Source organism: Schistocerca serialis, chromosome 10 (genome assembly GCF_023864345.2).
Source record: "Schistocerca serialis cubense isolate TAMUIC-IGC-003099 chromosome 10, iqSchSeri2.2, whole genome shotgun sequence".
In the NCBI taxonomy this organism is placed as follows: Eukaryota; Metazoa; Arthropoda; class Insecta; order Orthoptera; family Acrididae; genus Schistocerca; species Schistocerca serialis.
In genome coordinates this window covers 83058614-83079126 of record NC_064647.1, presented here as the reverse complement: position 1 = coordinate 83079126, position 20513 = coordinate 83058614, and the positions used below count along the sequence as shown (strand labels likewise).

At 42.6% G+C, this 20513-nt stretch overlaps 1 protein-coding gene across 1 annotated transcript in view; it reads right to left on the bottom strand.

The window, feature by feature from the left end:
- LOC126424555 (galactoside 2-alpha-L-fucosyltransferase Sec1-like) overlaps window positions 1-15849 on the bottom strand; it is a 148516-nt gene extending 132667 nt beyond the window's left edge. The window contains exon 1 of the mRNA XM_050087302.1: window positions 15708-15849. Coding sequence (XP_049943259.1) covers window positions 15708-15849 — 142 coding nt within the window. The remainder of the gene's footprint in view (window positions 1-15707) is intronic.
- Window positions 15850-20513: the final 4664 nt, after the last annotated feature.

The window sequence follows — 20513 nt, the reverse complement described above, 5'->3', positions numbered from 1 at the left end:
TTGAAGGTAGAGGGGGGAGAAAGAAACGGAACTGATGGTATCAGTTCCATCAGGCTTTTATGCAAAACTAGTGGCGGCAAGTTAAAATGTCTGCCAGCCAGGGACTCGAACCCAGGATCTCCTGCTTACTAGGCAGGTCTGCTACCTACTGCACCACACAGACACACTGTTTATTGTGAGAGTGCAGACTATCCCGGCACGCTTCCCGTCTGGCTAACACTTCCACCTACAGCCACTTGTCTGCAGTCGCTGCCCACGTCCTCCATGCTCGCTGATTTTAGATTCCCGCTGGAGAGCAGACATAAATCTGTATCCACACTAAAGCCTACGGATTCATTGCCCATCGAGGCGAATCAGTTATATAAATGCGTGGTGTCCGTTCTTTTGGACATGTCCGAAAGAACATATGCTACACATTCATACACTGGTGAAGCAAAACGTTATGACCACTGCCACCGTGAGTTTGAAAGCCTCCTGGTGGTGATGCGGGCACATAACGCAGCAAGCGAAGAGAGATGAACAGGCAGTCATTATAACGAAGACAAGGGCTCACAAATGCGGAAATCCACTGACATAAGCGGTTTTGACAAAGGGCACATTGAAGTGGCGCTTCGGCTGGAAACGAGAATCTCTGAAACGGCGTAGCTGGTCGCCCTGTTGGCGTACTACAGTCGTGAGCACCTATGGGAAGTGGTGGAAGGATGATGAAATAACGAGTAGGCCGTGTGGTCCTGGACGACCACATGTCATCACAAAACGTAGAGGTCGGAGGACCTCCTACTGTGTAATCTAGCATAGGCAGCGATCTGTGGTAGATCTGACAGCAGAGTACAGTGCTCGTGCAAGTTTTTCGGAGCAGACCGTTCAAAGGCCAGTATATAACTGAGTTTCCACCGATGATCAATAGGAACGTCTCGCCTGTCGAATGAGTCGCATTCCTTGTTACGCCAGGTCGGTGGTTGGGTCCTTTCACGCCGTCATCCAGGCGAATGGCTGCACGAGACACGCACTGCGCCACAAGATGCAGGCCAGTGTGGGCAGAATTATGCTACGGGGTACACTGAGTTGGGCGTCAATGGGACCTGCGGTGGTAATCGAAGGCATCGTGACAGCAGTGAACTATGTGAAGGTTACTGCGGACTACCTGCGTCGATTCATGCTTGAAGTCTCCTCCTACGGCGGTGACATCTTCCAAAAGGACAGCTGTCCGTGTTGCAAGATCAGAAAACTGCTACAGTGGTTTGAGGGGAATTAGAGTGAATCAACACTGCTGTATTGGCCAGCATATGTTGCTGATGTGTACTCAACGCAACACACGTCGGGCTCCAACTGTGTGGCCCTAAACCACCATCGCGTAATTTCTGGGAACTGCTTGACCTGGTGCCTAGACACATGGTGCCACATACTTGTGGAGTCCTGTCATGGACTCGTAGAATCCACACCAAGAAGAACCTCTGTTGTACTGTGATCGAAAAGTGGAACAACACGCTATTAATCAGGTGGTGATAATGGTTTGGCTCACCAGTATATAAATTTCGATTTCCGCCAGTTTTACCGATCGTGGTTACGTAGTGGTTAGCACACTGGACTCGCGTTCAAACCGGGGTCCGGCCATCCTGATTTATGTTTTCAGTGATTTCCCTAAATCGATTCACGGAAATGCCGGGATAGTCCCTTTGAAAGGGCACAGGCGACTTCCTACCCCATCCTTTCCTCATCTGATGGGACCAATGACCTCGCTGTTTAGTCTCCTCCCTGAGACCAATCAACCGACCGACCAACCGCCATTTTAACCTATTAATTATGTTGCCCACCTCACGCAACGATTGGGTTGCCACCAGTTAGGTGTACACAGCTTTCTTCCTTTCTATGTTCACACTAGTTGTCTTCATCTTTATGCTACATGAAGATGAATAACTATAAATTGCCACCTAGTTAAGCCGCATCATGAGAGCTTACTGGTAGAGGGTAGAAACTGAAATGATTCAGAGCCCAGGCAATAAGCAACCAAAACAAGGAAGCAGAACTGATCTGTAGAGCGAGAGTCTTGTATAGTTCACGCTTGTTTGTAAAAGGATCACTGGTCACATAATTTTTCTCTTTCACTGTTTTGTCTTGGTGTTGTGTACATAGTTCTGTGTAGTCAGCGCGTACACAACTTTCCCAATAGAGCGCGCCCCGCTAAGCACAACAGCACAGACTCAGCACTCGTCCGTCTCTGCACTGCAAGATGGCGCTGCCTTAGAGACGGACCAAATTCTGCTTCCGCCAATAGGTGTATTAATATGTAATGCAGCCAATGATATTGCTGCTAACGTAGAACCTTTTCTCCTCGTGGATCACACTCGCGCAGTGATACCTGAACATGCGAGGTATTATAACGAGTGTACAGACCTCCGATTAGTCAGTCTGCATTAGTCTGCATTAGTCTGAATTTATCTGCACCAGTCTGTACCAGTCTGCATTTGTCTGTACCAGTCTATAGTCAAGTTTCAGTCTGCACCTAATAAAATTACCATATGTCTGTACATAGCCATGAAGATAAATGGATAGACACTTTGTCAAGTATCAGAGATATGGAGAATAAGATTAACGTACCAAGACCAAAGGAACTTCAGATTGTCAATTGTAAACAGCATCCAGAATCAAGTTACGTAAGGTTTATGCTTGTTACTATTTTAATAAATGTGTGTGAAAATTAATCAAGTTCTGTTTAAAGTTGGTCACCGTCAGTCTCTACTCTAAGCGTGAAAGTGGCATTTCTATCGTCTGACCTAACGGCAGAAAATAAACACGCCACGATAAGACCACGAGACATATTGATGACACTCGCCTACTTCGCTAGAGCGACAAGTCAAATAATCTGATGGTGTGTGTACCGAAGGTCTTACAGTACGCACACCACACATGGCTATCAGGAAGGCAGAGTCTCGAAAAGGTTCGAAGTTATTAAGTTTGTTGTAAGTCGCTCGGCCGGCCGGTGTGGCCGTGCGGTTAAAGGTGCTTCAGTCTGGAACCGCGTGACCGCTACGGTCGCAGGTTCGAATCCTGCCTCGGGCATGGATGTGTGTGATGTCCTTAGGTTAGTTAGGTTTAATTAGTTCTGAGTTCTAGGCGACTGATGACCTCAGAAGTTAAGTCGCATAGTGCTCAGAGCCATTTTTTGTAAGTCGCTAAGAGCTCACGTTATCGACTACGTGATAATATAATATGGGTAATTCCAGTCGTTATTTACACTTCCACAAGACGAATACACAGTTTCTTAGTTCAATACTTCGCTTATTAGATACCTGGTCTCGGTACTTTCGGACATGTCCGAAAGAACAGAGACCATGTTGACCATGCAGCCATGATACATCAAGACACAAAGGAAATTTTTCTGCTAGTGGGCCTTGATCTACATCATTGGGAAAGTTGAAAATTTGCGCCGAACTGGGATTCGAGTCCGAGTCTCCTGCTTACTAAGCAGACTCTCTGACCACTAAGCAATCCGGACACAGTGGCCAGCGCAAGTGCACGGACCAGGCCAGCACGCCTGCCGCCAGTCTCAAGCTGTCAGCTTATCCACCCACTACTGACGTACGGCGCCTCACCGTTACCCTCGTCACTCGCGGCGTTTCGTCGATCGTCGTGAGAGTTGGACCACAGTGTTCATCCGCATCGAAGGGGATCACTGTCCAGCCTCGGGGGATGTCTGTTCTTTCAGACACGTGTTGTTAAACCTTCAACGTAAGATTTTACTATTTTTTAATGATCAGATTGCATTACAAATTTTTAAATTTGGTAAATAATTATATAAAATTATGAAAAGTCGGGTGATGCTGAGGGAATTTGATTACGAAATGAGACACTTAAAGTAGTAAAGGATTTTTGCTATTTGGGGAGCAAAATAACTGATGATGGTCGAAGTAGAGAGGATATAAAATGTAGACTGGCAATGGCAAGTAAAGCGTTTCTGAAGAAGAGAAATTTGTTAACATCGAGTATAGATTTAAGTGTCAGGAAGTCGTTTCTGAAAGTATTTGTATGGAGTGTAGCCATGTATCGAAGTGAAACATGGGCAATAAATAGTTTGGGCAAGAAGAGAATAGAAGCTTTTGAAATGTGGTGCTACAGAAGAATGCTGAAGATTAAATGGGTAGATCACATAACTAATGAGGGGGTATTGAATAGGATTGGGGATAAGAGGAATTTGTGGCACAACTTGACAAGAAGAAGGGATCGGTTGGTAGGACATGTTCTGAGGCATCAAGGGATCACCAATTTAGTATTGGAGGGCAGCGTGGAGGGTAAAAATCGTAGAGGGAGACCAAGAGATGAATACACTAAGCAGATTCAGAAATGTGGTGCTACAGAAGAATGCTGAAGATTAAATGGGTAGATCACATAACTAATGAGGGGGTATTGAGTAGGATTGGGGAGAAGAGGAATTTGTGGCACAACTTGACAAGAAGAAGGGATCGGTTGGTAGGACATGTTCTGAGGCATCAAGGGATCACCAATTTAGTATTGGAGGGCAGCGTGGAGGGTAAAAATCGTAGAGGGAGTACGTATTGGGAGATGAAGAAGCTTGCACAGGATAGAGTAGCATGTAGACCTGCATCAAACCAGTCTCAGGACTGAAGACCACAACAACAACAACATGAAAACCAAATTTTATTTGCCTTGAAAGCTGATATGTTGGCAACCTGCAAGTGGAACTGAGTTATTTCGGGCTTTTACTAATAATCGATTGCGTGCTTAGAAGTAACGCCTCCGAAATTTTTATGTGAAAACTCTCAAAGGATTTTTAAATACAACAAAGGTTATTAACGTTCTACAGCTTTATTCTTTATGTTGAAACGGCACTATCGTAGCCGTTCCATAGTATACAGTAAAATTCTCTGCTCGTTCATCTCCAAACTGTCGTCATCCGCCGATTTCTCTTACGACGCGGTCCTGCCGAGGGCTCCGCGCCACCCCCATGCCAAGGATGATGCGTTTTATAGAGAATACCACTGTATTTTCTTATCATTTTTATTTTCTGTGTGTGCTGTGTGTTTGCGCGTACATGTATCCCACACCCTCTTCCTACCTGTTCCTAAAGCATCGTCATCTGTAGCTCAAACATGGCAGACGAATCTTGTAACAGAAACTTCTGTAGTAGTGCCAACTTCATTTCTGTAATGGCAGAGATGGAACACGGGTAGGTCGTGACCAAAGATAGTCCGAAAACTTCCTATTTCTTGTGGTGAGGTTGGTCATAGCCGATTGGTTCGGCCATCCCCTCCACTAGGCACCGGAGGACCTCCGGATGTCCGCCATTTTCGAGGAGAGTAAAAGAAGACGGGAGAGTGAGCGTACGTGCCTTCAGTGCGTCTGTCTCGAGTTTGATGGAAAAAGGTATCTCAATGTATTATGTGTTATATAATTCATTTTTCTTTGCAGCATTTGGTTGAGTAGGTAAATCTATTGCAGGAACTGTGCTGATTTTCCACTTTATTAGCCAGAAATCCGTTCAAAATGTTAAAGTGCTTGTATAGGTAAATCTATTGCAAGAACTGTGCTGATTTTTCAGAAATCCGTTCAAAATGTAAAAGTGCTTGTCCTTTGTTTCGTGCCATGTGGTGGGGAGTTCATAAGTTTTAAAGTGTCTATGCTCATTTCTGTATCATATTTAAACATAAACTCGTGCGAAACGTTAAGTATTAACGAATTGCTATATCTTTGGATCAAATATTCGTGTTTTAATAGGTGTTTCTTTGTGGTACATGGGAAGATAGATCCCTTATCATTTAGCTACAAAATAGCGGGTCAGCAACTGGAAGCAGTTAATTCCATAAATTATCTGGGAGTACGCATTAGGAGTGATTTAAAATGGAATGATCATATAAAGTTGATCGTTGGTAAAGCAGATGCCAGACTGAGATTCATTGGAAGAATCCTAAGGAAATGCAAACCGAAAACAAAGGAAGTAGGTTACAGTGCGCTTGTTCGCACACTGCTTGAATACTGATCAGCAGTGTGGGATCCGTACCAGATAGGGTTGATAGAAGAGATAGAGAAGATCCAACGGAGAGCAGCGCGCTTCGTTACAGGATCATTTAGTAATCGCGAAAGCGTTACGGAGATGACAGATAAACTCCAGTGGAAGACTATGTAGGAGAGACGCTCAGTAGCTCGGTACGGGCTTTTGTTAAAGTTTCGAGAACATATCTTCACCGAAGAGTCAAGCAGTATATTGCTCCCTCCTACGTATATCTCGCGAACAGAGCATCATGATAAAATCAGAGAGATTAGAGCCCACACGGAAGCATACCGACAATCCTTCTTTCCACGAACAATACGAGACTGGAATAGAAGGGAGAACCGATAGAGGTACTCGGGGTACCCTCCGCCACACACCGTCAGCTGGCTTGCGGAGTATGGATGTAGATGTGTTTATTCCCTGTGCTGTATTCCGGATAAAGCGAGTGTAGATGATCGTAGGTGATTTGTGCTACCAAATCAACTCAAATCAATTTTAGCCGCCTCACGGTGTGTTTTATAAATTATTTAATCCGTTTTCTTTGTGGTAGAAATCAGATAAGGTCCCTGGGTAGACCCACGTGGTCGCAGGCGTAGTGTCGGAAGCCAGAATATTTCTCAGATACAGCCCAGAGTCATTAGAAGTAGCTGAACTCTAAAGTTCATTTGCTAAATTTACCCCCAAAATTACAGAACGAATAGAATTGATCTTTGAAGCGCCAGCAACGCCTGCTGTGTTATTTGTCGTATTTTCTCTGAGCTCAGTGGGCTACGTATGCGCAATTTTATATGCTTTTAATACTTCGCCTTCTCATGTTCCAATCTCGGTTTCTTCCTCGGTACTCTATTGTATCGAACCTATTCATTAGAGGCATCTTATGTTCGATTGTTTGCCACATCTAGTGCAAGTTGACTCAATTTACTGGTATCTTTCCTCTCGGCGTGCCCAGACGCAATGCTGACCACTTAAGATCCTCCTTCTTCCCTTCTGTAGCGTGAGCGTATTTAAAACTAACATTCCATAAGAACCCTCACCTCCATGCTATGTACATTTGTCGCAACAAATACGAAGTAAATCGCTACTCTTGTAAATGCGTATTTTTTCTTAGCATGATAAAATAAAAGAGTTCAATGGTAACTAATCTACAACATCCTATGAACCGAGCGCTTTATAAACAAATGAGTGGCCAATATAAATGCATAAAGCGATCAAAGTAAAAATGGAGGCTAAAAGAGACTTTACTGGGTCTTCACATTACCGTGTGCTACCCTTCGCCCTTCATTTCTCAGAGATGCGTTGAAAAAGGAACTAAATTAGAAAACATACGCTCTGTCCCCTGGATGGGACTGCCTCATTTTCCCTCCCTGTTATCCGTTCCGCTAAATTATAAATTTGTCGGTGGTAAGTTTGCAGCCACTGTTTCACCAGCCGGTAGACTGCGTCGGTTTCTCACCTGGTTATGGACCAGTAGTTAATAAAATTCCACACTCACTGAGGGGTGACTAGATCCGGAAAGGGAGCTTCCCCAGATAAATATAGAAAGGGAATGATAAAACGAGTGTTTGGATAGTCTGTCGTTGTCTATTCCGTACGTGTCCAAGAAATATCAGCCTCCTTTTCGCTCGTGGTCTGTAAGATCCTCTCCACATGTTGGTAGTCTTTTTTACCCTGAAGTTTCCAGCCAGCCTCAGTCAGGATGGCAGCCATGATTTTTCGTAGAATCCTTCTTTCCAGATCCTCCTTTCAAAATGGGCCAAGTGGCTCTAAGCACTATGGGACTTAACATCTGAGGTCATCAGTCCCCTAGACTTAGAACTACTTAAACCTAACTAACCTAAGGACATGACACATATCCATGCCCGAGGCAGGATTCGAACCTGCGACCGTAACAGCAGCGCGGATCTGGACTGAAGCACCTAGAAACGCTCGGCCACAGCGGCCGGCAGACCCATATCTCTAATGTCGTTTTGCGGTAGTATTTTGGAACATATACTGTGTTCAAACGTCATGAATTACCTCGTAAACAATGATTTAGTGAAAATAGCCCACACGGATTCAGAAAATATCGCTCTAGTGCAATAAAACAATGGTCTTTATTTTCACAGAGCAATGAGTGCCATCTACAGAGGATCTCAAATTGATTCTATATGTTTATATTTCCAGAGGGGCTTTGACATTGTTCCTAACAAGCGACTTCTAATCAAATTTCGTGCATACGGAGTATCGTCTCAGTTGCGCGACTGGATACGAGATTTTCTGTCAGAAAGGTCACAGTTCGCAGTAACTGACGGAATTTTGTCGAATAAAACAGAAGTAATACCTGGCGTTCCCCAAGGAAGTGTTACAGGCCCTCTGCTGTTTCTGATTTACGTAAACGATAAGGAGACAATCTGAGCAGCCCTCTTAGATTGTTTAGAGATGACGCAAATATTTACTGTCTTGTAAAGTCAAAAAATGATCAAAACCAATTGCCAAATGATTGAGACAAGATATGTGTATGGTCCGAAAAGTGTCAGTTGACTCTAAATAATGAAAAGTACAGGTCATCCACACGATTGCTGAAAAGAATCTGCTAAATTTCGGTTACACGATAAATAACAGTAATTTAAAAGCTTTAGATCCACCAAAATACTTATGGATCACAATTACGAATAAGTTAAACTGGAACGATCACATAGGTAATGTTTTGGGGAAAGCAAGGCAAGGACTGTGATTTACTGGCAGAACATGTAGTTGTACTACACTGCGCTTGTCCGCCTGCTGTGCTGTGAGGGATCCGCATCATATAGGATTGACGGAGGACAGCGAAATAGTTCACATAAGAACAGCTCGTTTTGTGCGAGTACAAAGTACGGGACAAAGTGCCACGGATAAGACAATGGTTTCTTTCACTCAGGCGGAATCTTCCCATAAAATTTCAATCACCGTCTTTCTCCCCAGAGTGTGAAAATATTTTATTGGCGCCCATCTACATAGGGAGAAACAAATATTTAGTTGGCACCCACCCACACAGGAAGATACGATGATCATTATAAAATAAGAGAAATAAGATCTCGCGTGGAAAGATTCAAGCGTTCCTTTTCTCAGCGAGCTGTTTTCGATAGTGGAATGGTAGAGAAATAGCTTGAAAGTCGTTCACTAAACCCTCTGCTAGATCCTTAATTGTGAAATGTAGAGTAATCAATGAAACTGGTACACCTGCCTAATATCGTGTAGGGTTACCACGAGCATGCAGAAGTGCCGCAACACGACGTGGCATGGACTCGACTATTGTCTGGAGTAGTGCTGGAGGGAACTGACACCGTCAATTCTGCAGGGCTGTCCACAAATCCGTAAGAGTACGAGGGGGTGGAGATCTCTTCTCAACATGATATGGTCAGTAATGTTCATTTCTGGGGAGTTTGGTGGCCAGCGGAAGTGTTTAAACTCAGAAGAGTGTTCCTGGAGCCACTCTGTAGCAATTCTGGACGTATGGGGTGTCGTATTGTCATGTTAGAATTCCCCAAGTCCTTCGGAATGCACAATGGGCATGAATGGATGCAGGTGGTCAGACAGGATGGTCTCATACGTGTCGCCTGTCAGAGTCCGATCTAGACGTATCAGGGGTCCCATACCACTCCCACTGCACACGCCCATTACAAACTTTTCACCAGCTTGAACAGTCTCCTGCTGACATGCAGGGTACGTGGATTGACGAGTTGCCTCCATACCCATTAGCGTCCGTCGGCTCGATACAATTTGAAACGAGACTTGTCCGGCCAGGCAACAAGTTTCCAGGTTTCAACAGTGTTGACAGGGCCAGGTGAGGTGTAAAGCTTTGTGTCGTGCTGTCATCAAGGGTACACGAGTGGGCCCTCGGCTCCAAACGCCCATATCGATCATGTTTCGTTTAATGGTCGTATGCTGACGCTTGTTGATGGCTCTGCACTGAATTCTGCAGCAATTTGCGGAAGGGTTGCACTTCTGTCACGCTGAACGATTCTCTTCAGTCTTCGTTGGTCCTGCTTTCGCGATGTCGGAGATTTGATGTTTTACCAGATTCCTGATATTCACGGTACACTCGTGAAGTGGTCGTACGGGAAAATCCCCACTTCAACGCTACCACGGAGATGACGTGTCGCAGCGCTCGTGCGCCGACTATAAGAACACGTTCAGACTCACTCAAATCTTGATAACCGGGCACTGTAGCAGCAGTAACCGATCCAGCAAATGTGCCTGACACTTGTTGTCTTATATAGGCGTTGCCGGCCGCAACGCCACATTCTGCCTGTTTACACATCTATTTGAATACGGATGGATGCCTGTACCAGTTTGTTCCGCGCTTCAGTGCAGATGGAGGTGCGGGTGAGGAGAGCACACCAGGTTGGGCAGCGATGTTGGGCTCTGGGGTCTGGAGCGAAGCCCACGTTCTGACTCATCCTAGAGGTGCTCCATTGGATTCAGGTCGGGACTCTGGGCAGGCCAGTCCAGTTTGGGAATGTTATTGTTCAGAAACCATCGTCTAACAGATGCTGCTTTATGGTAGTGTGCGCTGCTGTGGTGGTAGAAACAAATGTTGTCTCCGAAATGTATGCAGTACTGAATGCAGCCAAATGTGTTCACATCTTTTTGCATTTAACGTCTTTTTTTTAAGTGCTATAAAGGGACTACACAGTAACTGCGAAAAACACCCCCATACCGTAACACCACTTCTCTTTTACTTCACTGTCGGCATGACACACGATGCCAGGTAACGTTGTCCGGCCATTCGCCAAGATTAGGATTGCTACAGGGTATACCAGGGCTATGCCGAATGTTTTTAGCAGAATGTGTGAAAAAAAAATATTTGCAAAAAAACGTTTACAACTTTTCAAAATACTCTCCATTACTATGTATACATTTTTCCATTCTCTGAAACCACTTAGATAATGTGTCAGTCCGAGCTTCTTTTGGGATGTCGCTTAGTGCACTCTCGTACACTGCAATGGCCTCTTCATCTGATGAAAACCACTGCCCTCGAATTTTTTCCTTAGTCTTAGGGAACAGAAAGAAGTCACAGGGGGCCAGGTCATGTGAATAGGGGGCATGGGGTAACACTCGCACTTTTTCCTTCTCCAGAAAGTCCATCGTCCTCGCAGCCCTGTGCGCAGATGCATTGTCGTGATGCAGTAGAAGGTGCCCACTCTTGGACTTTGGATGCTGTGACTTCCATGTGGCGATGACTTTTGGAAGACAATCGTTCACGTATCATTCAGTGTGTCCGAGGTCACAGAGGTGAGATGCCCGATCTTTGTGAGAAAAGTTGCCACCATCTTTTGTCCAGAGCTCCGACTTCGTCGAACTTTTGTGGGTTGTTCCTGCCCTGGAAAGCACCACACAGAAGACTGTTTCTTTGTTTCAGGGTCATGACGAAGAAATTGAAGAAATGTATGATGAAATAAAAGAAATTATTCAGATTGTGAAGGGAGACGAAAATTTAATAGTCATGGGTGACTGGAATTCGAGTGTAGGAAAAGGGAGAGAAGGAAACATAGTAGGTGAATATGGATTGGGGAACAGAAATGAAAGAGGAAGCCGCCTGGTAGAATTTTGCACAGAGCACAACATAATCATAACTAACACTTGGTTTAAGAATCATGAAAGAAGATTGTATACATGGAAGAACCCTGGAGATACTAAAAGGTATCAGATAGATTATATAATGGTAAGACAGAGATTTAGGAACCAGGTTTTAAATTGTGAGACATTTCCAGGGGCAGATGTCGACTCTGACCACAATCTATTGGTTATGACCTGTAGATTAAAACTGAAGAAACTGCAAAAAGGTGGAAATTTAAGGAGATGGGACCTGGATAAACTAAAAGAACCAGAGGTTGTACAGAGATTCAGGGAGAGCATAAGGGAGCAATTGACAGGAATGGGGGAAATAAATACAGTAGAAGAAGAATGGGTAGCTTTGAGGGATGAAGTAGTGAAGGCAGCAGAGGATCAAGTAGGTAAAAAGACGAGGGCTAGTAGAAATCCTTGGGTAACAGAAGAAATATTGAATTTAATTGTTGAAAGGAGAAAATATAAAAATGCAGTAAGTGAAACAGGCAAAAAGGAATACAAACGTCTCAAAAATGAGATCGACAGGAAGTGCAAAATGGCTAAGCAGGGATGGCTATAGGACAAATGTAAGGATGTAGAGGCCTATCTCACTAGGGGTAAGATAGATACCGCCTACAGGAAAATTAAAGAGACCTTTGGAGATAAGAGAACGACTTGTATGAATATCAAGAGCTCAGATGGAAACCCAGTTCTAAGCAAAGAAGGGAAAGCAGAAAGGTGGAAGGAGTATATAGAGGGTCTATACAAGGGCGATGTACTTGAGGACAATATTATGGAAATGGAAGAGGATGTAGATGAAGATGAAATGGGAGATACGATACTGCGTGAAGAGTTTGACAGAGCACTGAAAGACCTGAGTCGAAACAAGGCCCCCGGAGTAGATAATATTCCAATGGAACTACTGACGGCCGTGGGAGAGCCATTCCTGACAAAACTCTACCATCTGGTGAGCAAGATGTATGAAACAGGCGAAATACCCTCAGACTTCAAGAAGAATATAATAATTCCAGTCCCAAAGAAAGCAGGTGTTGACAGATGTGAAAATTACCGAACTATCAGCTTAATAAGTCACAGCTGCAAAATACTAACACGAATTCTTTACAGACGAATGGAAAAACTAGTAGAAGCCGACCTCGGGGAAGATCAGTTTGGATTCCGTAGAAACACTGGAACACGTGAGGCAATACTGACCTTACGACTTATCTTAGAAGAAAGATTAAGGAAAGGCAAACCTACGTTTCTAGCATTTGTAGACTTAGAGAAAGCTTTTGACAATGTTGACTGGAATACTCTCTTTCAAATTCTAAAGGTGGCAGGGGTAAAATACAGGGAGCGAAAGGCTATTTACAATTTGTACAGAAACCAGATGGCAGTTATAAGAGTCGAGGGACATGAAAGGGAAGCAGTGGTTGGGAAGGGAGTAAGACAGGGTTGTAGCCTGTCCCCGATGTTGTTCAATCTGTATATTGAGCAAGCAGTAAAGGAAACAAAAGAAAAATTCGGAGTAGGTATTAAAATTCATGGAGAAGAAATAAAAACTTTGAGGTTCGCCGATGACATTGTAATTCTGTCAGAGACAGCAAAGGACTTGGAAGAGCAGTTGAATGGAATGGACAGTGTCTTGAAAGGAGGATATAAGATGAACATCAACAAAAGCAAAACAGGGATAATGGAATGTAGTCTAATTAAGTCGGGTGATGCTGAGGGAATTAGATTAGGAAATGAGGCACTTAAAGTAGTAAAGGAGTTTTGCTATTTGGGGAGCAAAATAACTGATGATGGTAGAAGTAGAGAGGATATAAAATGTAGGCTGGCAATGGCAAGGAAAGCATTTCTGAAGAAGAGAAATGTGTTAACATCCAGTATTGATTTAAGTGTCAGAAAGTCATTTCTGAAAGTATTCGTATGGAGTGTAGCCATGTATGGAAGTGAAACATGGACGATAAATAGTTTGGACAAGAAGAGAATAGAAGCTTTCGAAATGTGGTGCTACAGAAGAATGCTGAAGATTAGATGGGTAGATCACATAACTAATGAGGAAGTATTGAATAGGATTGGGGAGAAGAGAAGTTTGTGGCACAACTTGATCAGAAGAAGGGATCGGTTGGTAGGACATGTTCTGAGGCATCAAGGGATCACCAATTTAGTATTGGAGGGCAGCGTGGAGGGTAAAAATCGTAGGGGGAGACCAAGAGATGAATACACTAAGCAGATTCAGAAGGATGTAGGTTGCAGTAGGTACTGGGAGATGAAAAAGCTTGCACAGGATAGAGTAGCATGGAGAGTCTCAGGACTGAAGACCACAACAACAACAACAGGGTCATAATAGTAGACCCACGTTTCATCACCTGTGACGATATTGAATTTTTCGAGCATGAAACGACACCAGTCTAGTCTCGCCTCCTTTTGGCTATCTGTCAGGGAATGTGGCACCCAATGGGCACATCTCTTAGTAAGGCCTAAGTGACTATGAACGATGGTCTGTGCTGCTGTTGATCCAATATTTAGCGTCCCTTCAATGTTGCAAAATGTAAGATGTGGATCTTCTTTGATCATTTGCCTCACAGCATCAATGTTTTCAGGAGTCGCAGCTGTTGCTGGCCGACTGCGACGAGGTTCATCTTCAATTGACTGCCGACCCCTCGAAAACTCGCGAAACCAATTTCCAACTGTGGTCCTAGAAGGGGAACCTTCACCAAAACCACGCAACAAAGAAGAATGGCATTCTTCAGCACTTAAACCCTTTTTATAATCGTAAAAATCATGGATTGAAAGTTGCGGCGCGACAGCTCCATCCTACACCGTCTCTGACTCAGCACTGCCTGTGCTTTCTTACCGCGCTGTGGGGGGAACACCGCTAGCCAGGGGCTGCGCGCGCACGTCCCAAGGTCGAAAACCATCACTCTTTCGAATGAAAACAACCCCATTGTCCTCCGCCTTACGGTTTACGGACTGCTAAAAACTTTCGGCATAGCCCTCGTATCGTGATGCGTTACTCCAAAATCACTCCTTTACTGTCATTCATGCTATATTGTCAGAAACTGAAAGTTTGACTCCGTGACTGTGTGTAGAATATAGGCTGACCCTTACACAGAAGATTACAGCAACCAGCCACTTTTTACCATGCTATTTGTTTATTTAAGAGCGCCGTTACCGGTTTCGAACCAACAGGTTCACCTACAAACGGCTAGTTCACGTTTTACAGTAGATTTCGCCTTTTGTTTCGTCACCTGACAAAGAAGAATCCGCGCCATCATGTTGCAGTGCAGGTTTTTCATCATCTTGCAGCAGCGAAAACTGTATAATGCACTTTTTGTGTATATGCACATAATGTAAGGCACACCACTCATACACTAAGAAGTTTCATCACGTGGAGGTATGTGGATGTATATGTGGTCTTTGTATACATACCTCCATGTGATGAAACTTCTTAGTGTGTGAGTGGTGCCTGGTCAGACGAGTCCCGTTTCAAATTGTATCGAGGGGATGGACGCTAATGGGTACTGAGACATCCTCATGAATCCATGGACCCTGCATGTCAGCAGGGGAACTGTTGAAGCTGGTGGAGGCTCTATAATTGATGTGTGCAGTTAGAGTGATATGGGACCCCTGATATGTCTAGATAGGACTCTGACAGGTGACACGTATGTAAGCATCCTGTCTGATCACCTGCACCCATTCATGTCCACTGTGCATTCCGACAGACTTGGGCAATTCCAGCAGGACAATGCAGCAGCCCATACTTCCAGAATCGCTACACAGTGGCTCTAGGAACACTCTTCAGAGTTTAAACACTTCCGCTGGCAGCAAGACTCACCAGAAATAAATATTATTGAGCATATCTGGTATGCCTTGCAACGTGCTGCTCGGAAGAGATCTCCGACCCCTCGTATTCTTACGGATTTATGGACAGTCCTGCAGGATTCACTGTGTCAATTCCCTCCGGTACTACTTCGGACATTAGTCGAGTCCATGGCAAGTTGTGTTGCAGCACTTTTGCATATTCGCAGCGGCCCTACAGGATGTTAGGCAAGTGTGCCTCTTTCTGTTGCTCTTCAGTGTGTGTGTGTGTGTGTGTGTGTGTGTGTGTGTGTGGGCATGTTTCTCTAACCTGTGCCTGTTGCCTGCCCAATGACAGTATCGAGCAGGGACGACTCCTCCTGGTACCACCTGTACATCAGCAGCAACGACACTGACGTCGCCAGCCCCCAGACAACTGCTGCGCGTCGTGTCGGCACCAATGGGGCCACCATGGATGGAAAACTCCTGTAAAACGAGACAGATTGTCAACTCTGAAACCACATCACGAGTTAATGTATGGAAAACAATGTTACACACGTAAAGATATACTAACATACACTCGGGCGACAAAAGTCCTGGGAAAGCGATACGTACATCTGTAGATGACGTTAGTATCGTGTACACAAGGTATAAAAGGGCAGTGCACTGGCGGATCTGTCATTTTGCTGAGTCAATTAGTGTGAAAAGGATACAGATGTGATTATGGTCGCCCGACGGGAATTAACAGACCATAAAAGTGGAAAGGTAGGTGGAGTTGAAACACTCCGTTATTAACCACCGTTATTGACCAGTTGATTATAGCCTAACAATTTTCACTGTGTGCAACTGATAGAGGCTGATTGGTTAATATTTGAACGGGAGTTGTTCCGTATCAAATCCAATTAGGATGTCAGGTAGCAATAATTGATACATACTTTGCTGTTAATGTTCTATATCTATTGTCTAAACAGCACGAATTAGGTAGTTACTCCCTTAGTCTGACAAAGTAATAACAGTTAACTCATCACAGGTCACCTGTTAATATCGTCACACGCCAATATTCTTGAGATAGCTCTGAATGCACAATCCACACTGCAATCCAAATTGTGAGTGCCCGGCGCGTTTTTCGCGTAATCACGGTGCACAAATGAGCACTTAAACACGTCAACAAATCACTCAGTTAATTCCATTTCCGTAGTTGCTGGAGGTCAGGTCCACAGCTTTGGATGACACACACAGCCATTACACAATTGTAAGCGCGGCCAGTCGTCCTGCCGAAATCTGCCCTGCTCGCTTAGCAGCCAACAACTTACTTGCTCGGAGTCTCAACATTGACTACTTTCTGGCGCACTGGGCGCTCGATTGTCGATAGTACCTACTGCGACCTGCGTGAGGTAAAGATATATCGTACTCAGTATGTGAGGGGCGGTTGACCCCTTACATACCCCCAGCAAAAGGACTTCTATGAAACCTGAGGTGGAGAAGAATATAGACAGAGTTCAGAGTCATAAAAAGCGAATAAACATATAAATACAAGTATAATGGAATTTAAAAATTGAATAGTAAATCCTGTGACTCCAGTCGTAAACCTCCTCTAAATAACAGATCACATCTAAATTACAAACTATCCTAATGACACAACTCAAAATTGTAATTTGTTGAAACAATACTATGACATATAGGTTACAACAAAATTCCTCTCTACTGCAAATGATGAACTATACAACTCTGGATATCTATTGAATTGTATTGCAACAAACTATCTTCATTCTGTTGATCTCAGTGTGGTTTGCTGTCCAGAACACAATCAAAACCCTACCATATTAGCACCACACATCACAGGAGACAACTATCTCCAATTAGACTAATACAACTTAACCTAATAGATCAGTGGCCAGAAACATAATACATAACAAATAATACTTAATACAAATGCAGATAAAAGGCAATAATTTAGTCTCTACTCAATAATGCATATATGTATCTACCATAAGTGTCGTCATTACAAGCTCAGTCTCTAAAGAAATGTCTTTCTCATTGCTTACAAATTGTTTTTTCTACTTTTGAGCGTCTATTATTAACATATTTCACAGAATGGTTCATATCTAGGTCATATAAATACTACAGTATACAAAATACTAATACTTCTCACACTCTAATGGGTAACAATATCTCAGTATATATGCAATTCATCCCTTAAATGTGGTAAAGTCATCATGAAAGTCCATAATTCCGAATAGATACAAATATAGTAACCAGTTCTCATGATCTTTACTCTCTAAATACACATAATAACCAAGAAGCATCCACACACATTCATGTTTATGCCTGGCTAGGGCTTATTTCATCATCCTAATTACTTCTCTCCTCATATTTTCCTCACAAACCTTTCCACATAATCTTCATGCTGTAATTCTTTTAATAAATTTACCCCAACTTCTCCTCCTCCTGGTCTGCTCACGGCTGTTCCCAGGGAATCAAGTGAGAGCTTTGGCAATGCATGAGGTATGGTATGTGATTTACCAGGCTTGTATATCACTTCAGAGTCAAAATCTTGCAACACCAATGCCCATCCTATCAAGTGGCTGTGTCTCAGTTTACTTGTAGTTAAGAATGTCAGAGCTTTGTGGTCCATGACTACCGTTACATGTCGTCCTGCTAGATAATAACGAAATCTCTTAAAACCCCGCACGATAGCCATTGCCCCTTTCTTTTTTTATTTATTTATTATATTATACGTCAAGTTCCGTAGGACCAAACTGAGGAGCAAATCTCCAAGGTCATGGAACATGTCAGTACATGAAATTACAACATAAAAGTAATAAAAGATAAAAATAAAATGTTTCTGAACCCGAAAAAAGTCAATCTGTAAGTTTAAGTAAACGCAAGCAACAATACAATAAGCATCAGCTTAATTTTTCAAGGAACTCCTCGACAGAATAGGAGGAGTGATCCATGAGTAAACTCTTAAGTTTCAATTTGAAAGCACATGGATTACTGCTGAGGTTTGTGAATTCGAGCAGTAGCTTATTGAAAATACATGCAGCAGAATTTTCTGCACAAGAGTTAAGGAAGTCCGATTCAAATTCAGGTTTGATCTCTGAGTAAAAGATGCTTATTCTTGGGAATAAGCTAATATTGTCAACAAGAAATGTTAGTAAGGAATATATTCATTGACGCCAATGTCAAAATACCCAGACTCGTGAATGAGGTTCGTGAACTTACACCACTTATTGCCCAAACCACCCGTTTCTGAGCCAAAAATATCCTTTTAGAATAGCAACGGTTAACCCAAAACATAAGACTAATTTTCGAGTCGAATGATCGCTTACTCTAGATACTGTTAGAATAGTAAAATGGCAGTATTAAGTCTTTGAACAAGATCCTGAATGTGGGCTTTCCACGACAGTTTGCTGTCTATCTAAACACCTAGAAATTTGAACTGTTCAGTTCCACTAATCATATGCTCATTCTGTGAAATTAAAACGTCAGGTTTTGTTGAATTGTGTGTTAGAAACTATAAAAACTGAGTCTTACTGTGATTTAGCGTTAGTTTATTTTATACAAACCTGAATGTAGCTCATGAACTGTACTATTTGAAATTGGGACAATGTTGCACACAACATCCTTTACTACCAAACTAATCCAAGCTAATGTCATCAGCAAACACAAATATTTTAGAGTTACCTTTAATACTAGAGGGCATATCATTTATGTAAGTAAGGAACAGGAGTGGCCCCAACACTAATCCCTGGGGCACCCCCCCCCCTCCCGCACTTGAGTGTACCCCACTCAGACCCCTCATCACAGCCATTCTCACCATTCTCAATATAGTGAATAATGACCTGTTGCTGTCTGTCGCTAAAGTAAGAGGTTTAGATTAGATTAGATTTATTATTCATTCCATAGACCCACAAAAGAGGGGATCCTCCTGGGTGTGGAACATGTCTGACAAACACATTACAAAAATGAAATTAGAAAAACTTCATTTTCATTTATTTTAATGATCTTCAGTCAATAAACAGTAAAATTATGTACATGAATTAAAATTAAACATTTAATATTTACAGGATTAATACTTATATCTGCTTTCATTAAATTCATCATTCACACAGTTGCTAGTTACTTGGCTATTACAACCAAGTATTGTCAAAGTTAAGAACAGTCAAATTATGTACAAAATTTAAAATTAAACTTCCACTATTTATAGACTTAAGACTTACATCTGCTTTCCATACATATATCATTCACACAGTAGGTAGTACTATTAAAGTATAATAAATTTTCATTAACATGGTCTACTGCATTTGTTGAGAAATTCATGGAAGGAATAGAAGGAGTTGGCCAGCAAAAATTCTTTTATATTATGTTGAAATAAATTATGAACCACTCCACATATCCCAGAATGCTCCAACTTATGGAGCAATATTTTGTGATTAACACAATCAAATGCCTTAGTTAAATCGAAAAATATGCCTAGCGTTCGATACCTTTTGTTTAACCCATTCAGTACCTCACAGAGAAAATACAACATAAACGATTTCTAATGCTGAACTGTACATTTGATAGCAAATCATATGATGATTAATTATCCTTACATACACATCATTTTCAATATGTTTAGCAAACACTGATGGCATGGAAATATGTATAAAATTGCATGGAAATATGTATAAAATTGTCTACATTATCCTTTTCTCCCTTTTTCTAAAGCGGCTTTACTACTGAGTACTTTAATTGTTCAGGAAACTGACGTGTTCCACATCCTGGAGGACCTCCTCACTACGGATCAATTGGAATGAAAGTAAATCTAATCTAATCTAATCATTCCTAAAGGAAAAATTACAAATATGGCTAAATACAGGGCTAACATGTGCAGCACAGTACTTTAATGTTCCGCTGGGCACTCCATCATATCCATGAGAGTACTTAGTCTTCAAATGATTTAATTATTGACTCTTTCTCCTCTTTGGCTGTATCACAGACGAGTATTTCAGACATCAATCTCGGAAAGGCATTTGCCAAGAGAGTTATATGATTCCCTGTAGAAATTAAATATTTTTTTATTCACCAGCAGTGCTCTGAAAATGATTATTAAATCTATACATATAGGGCTATCTGATTTATTGGTAACAGA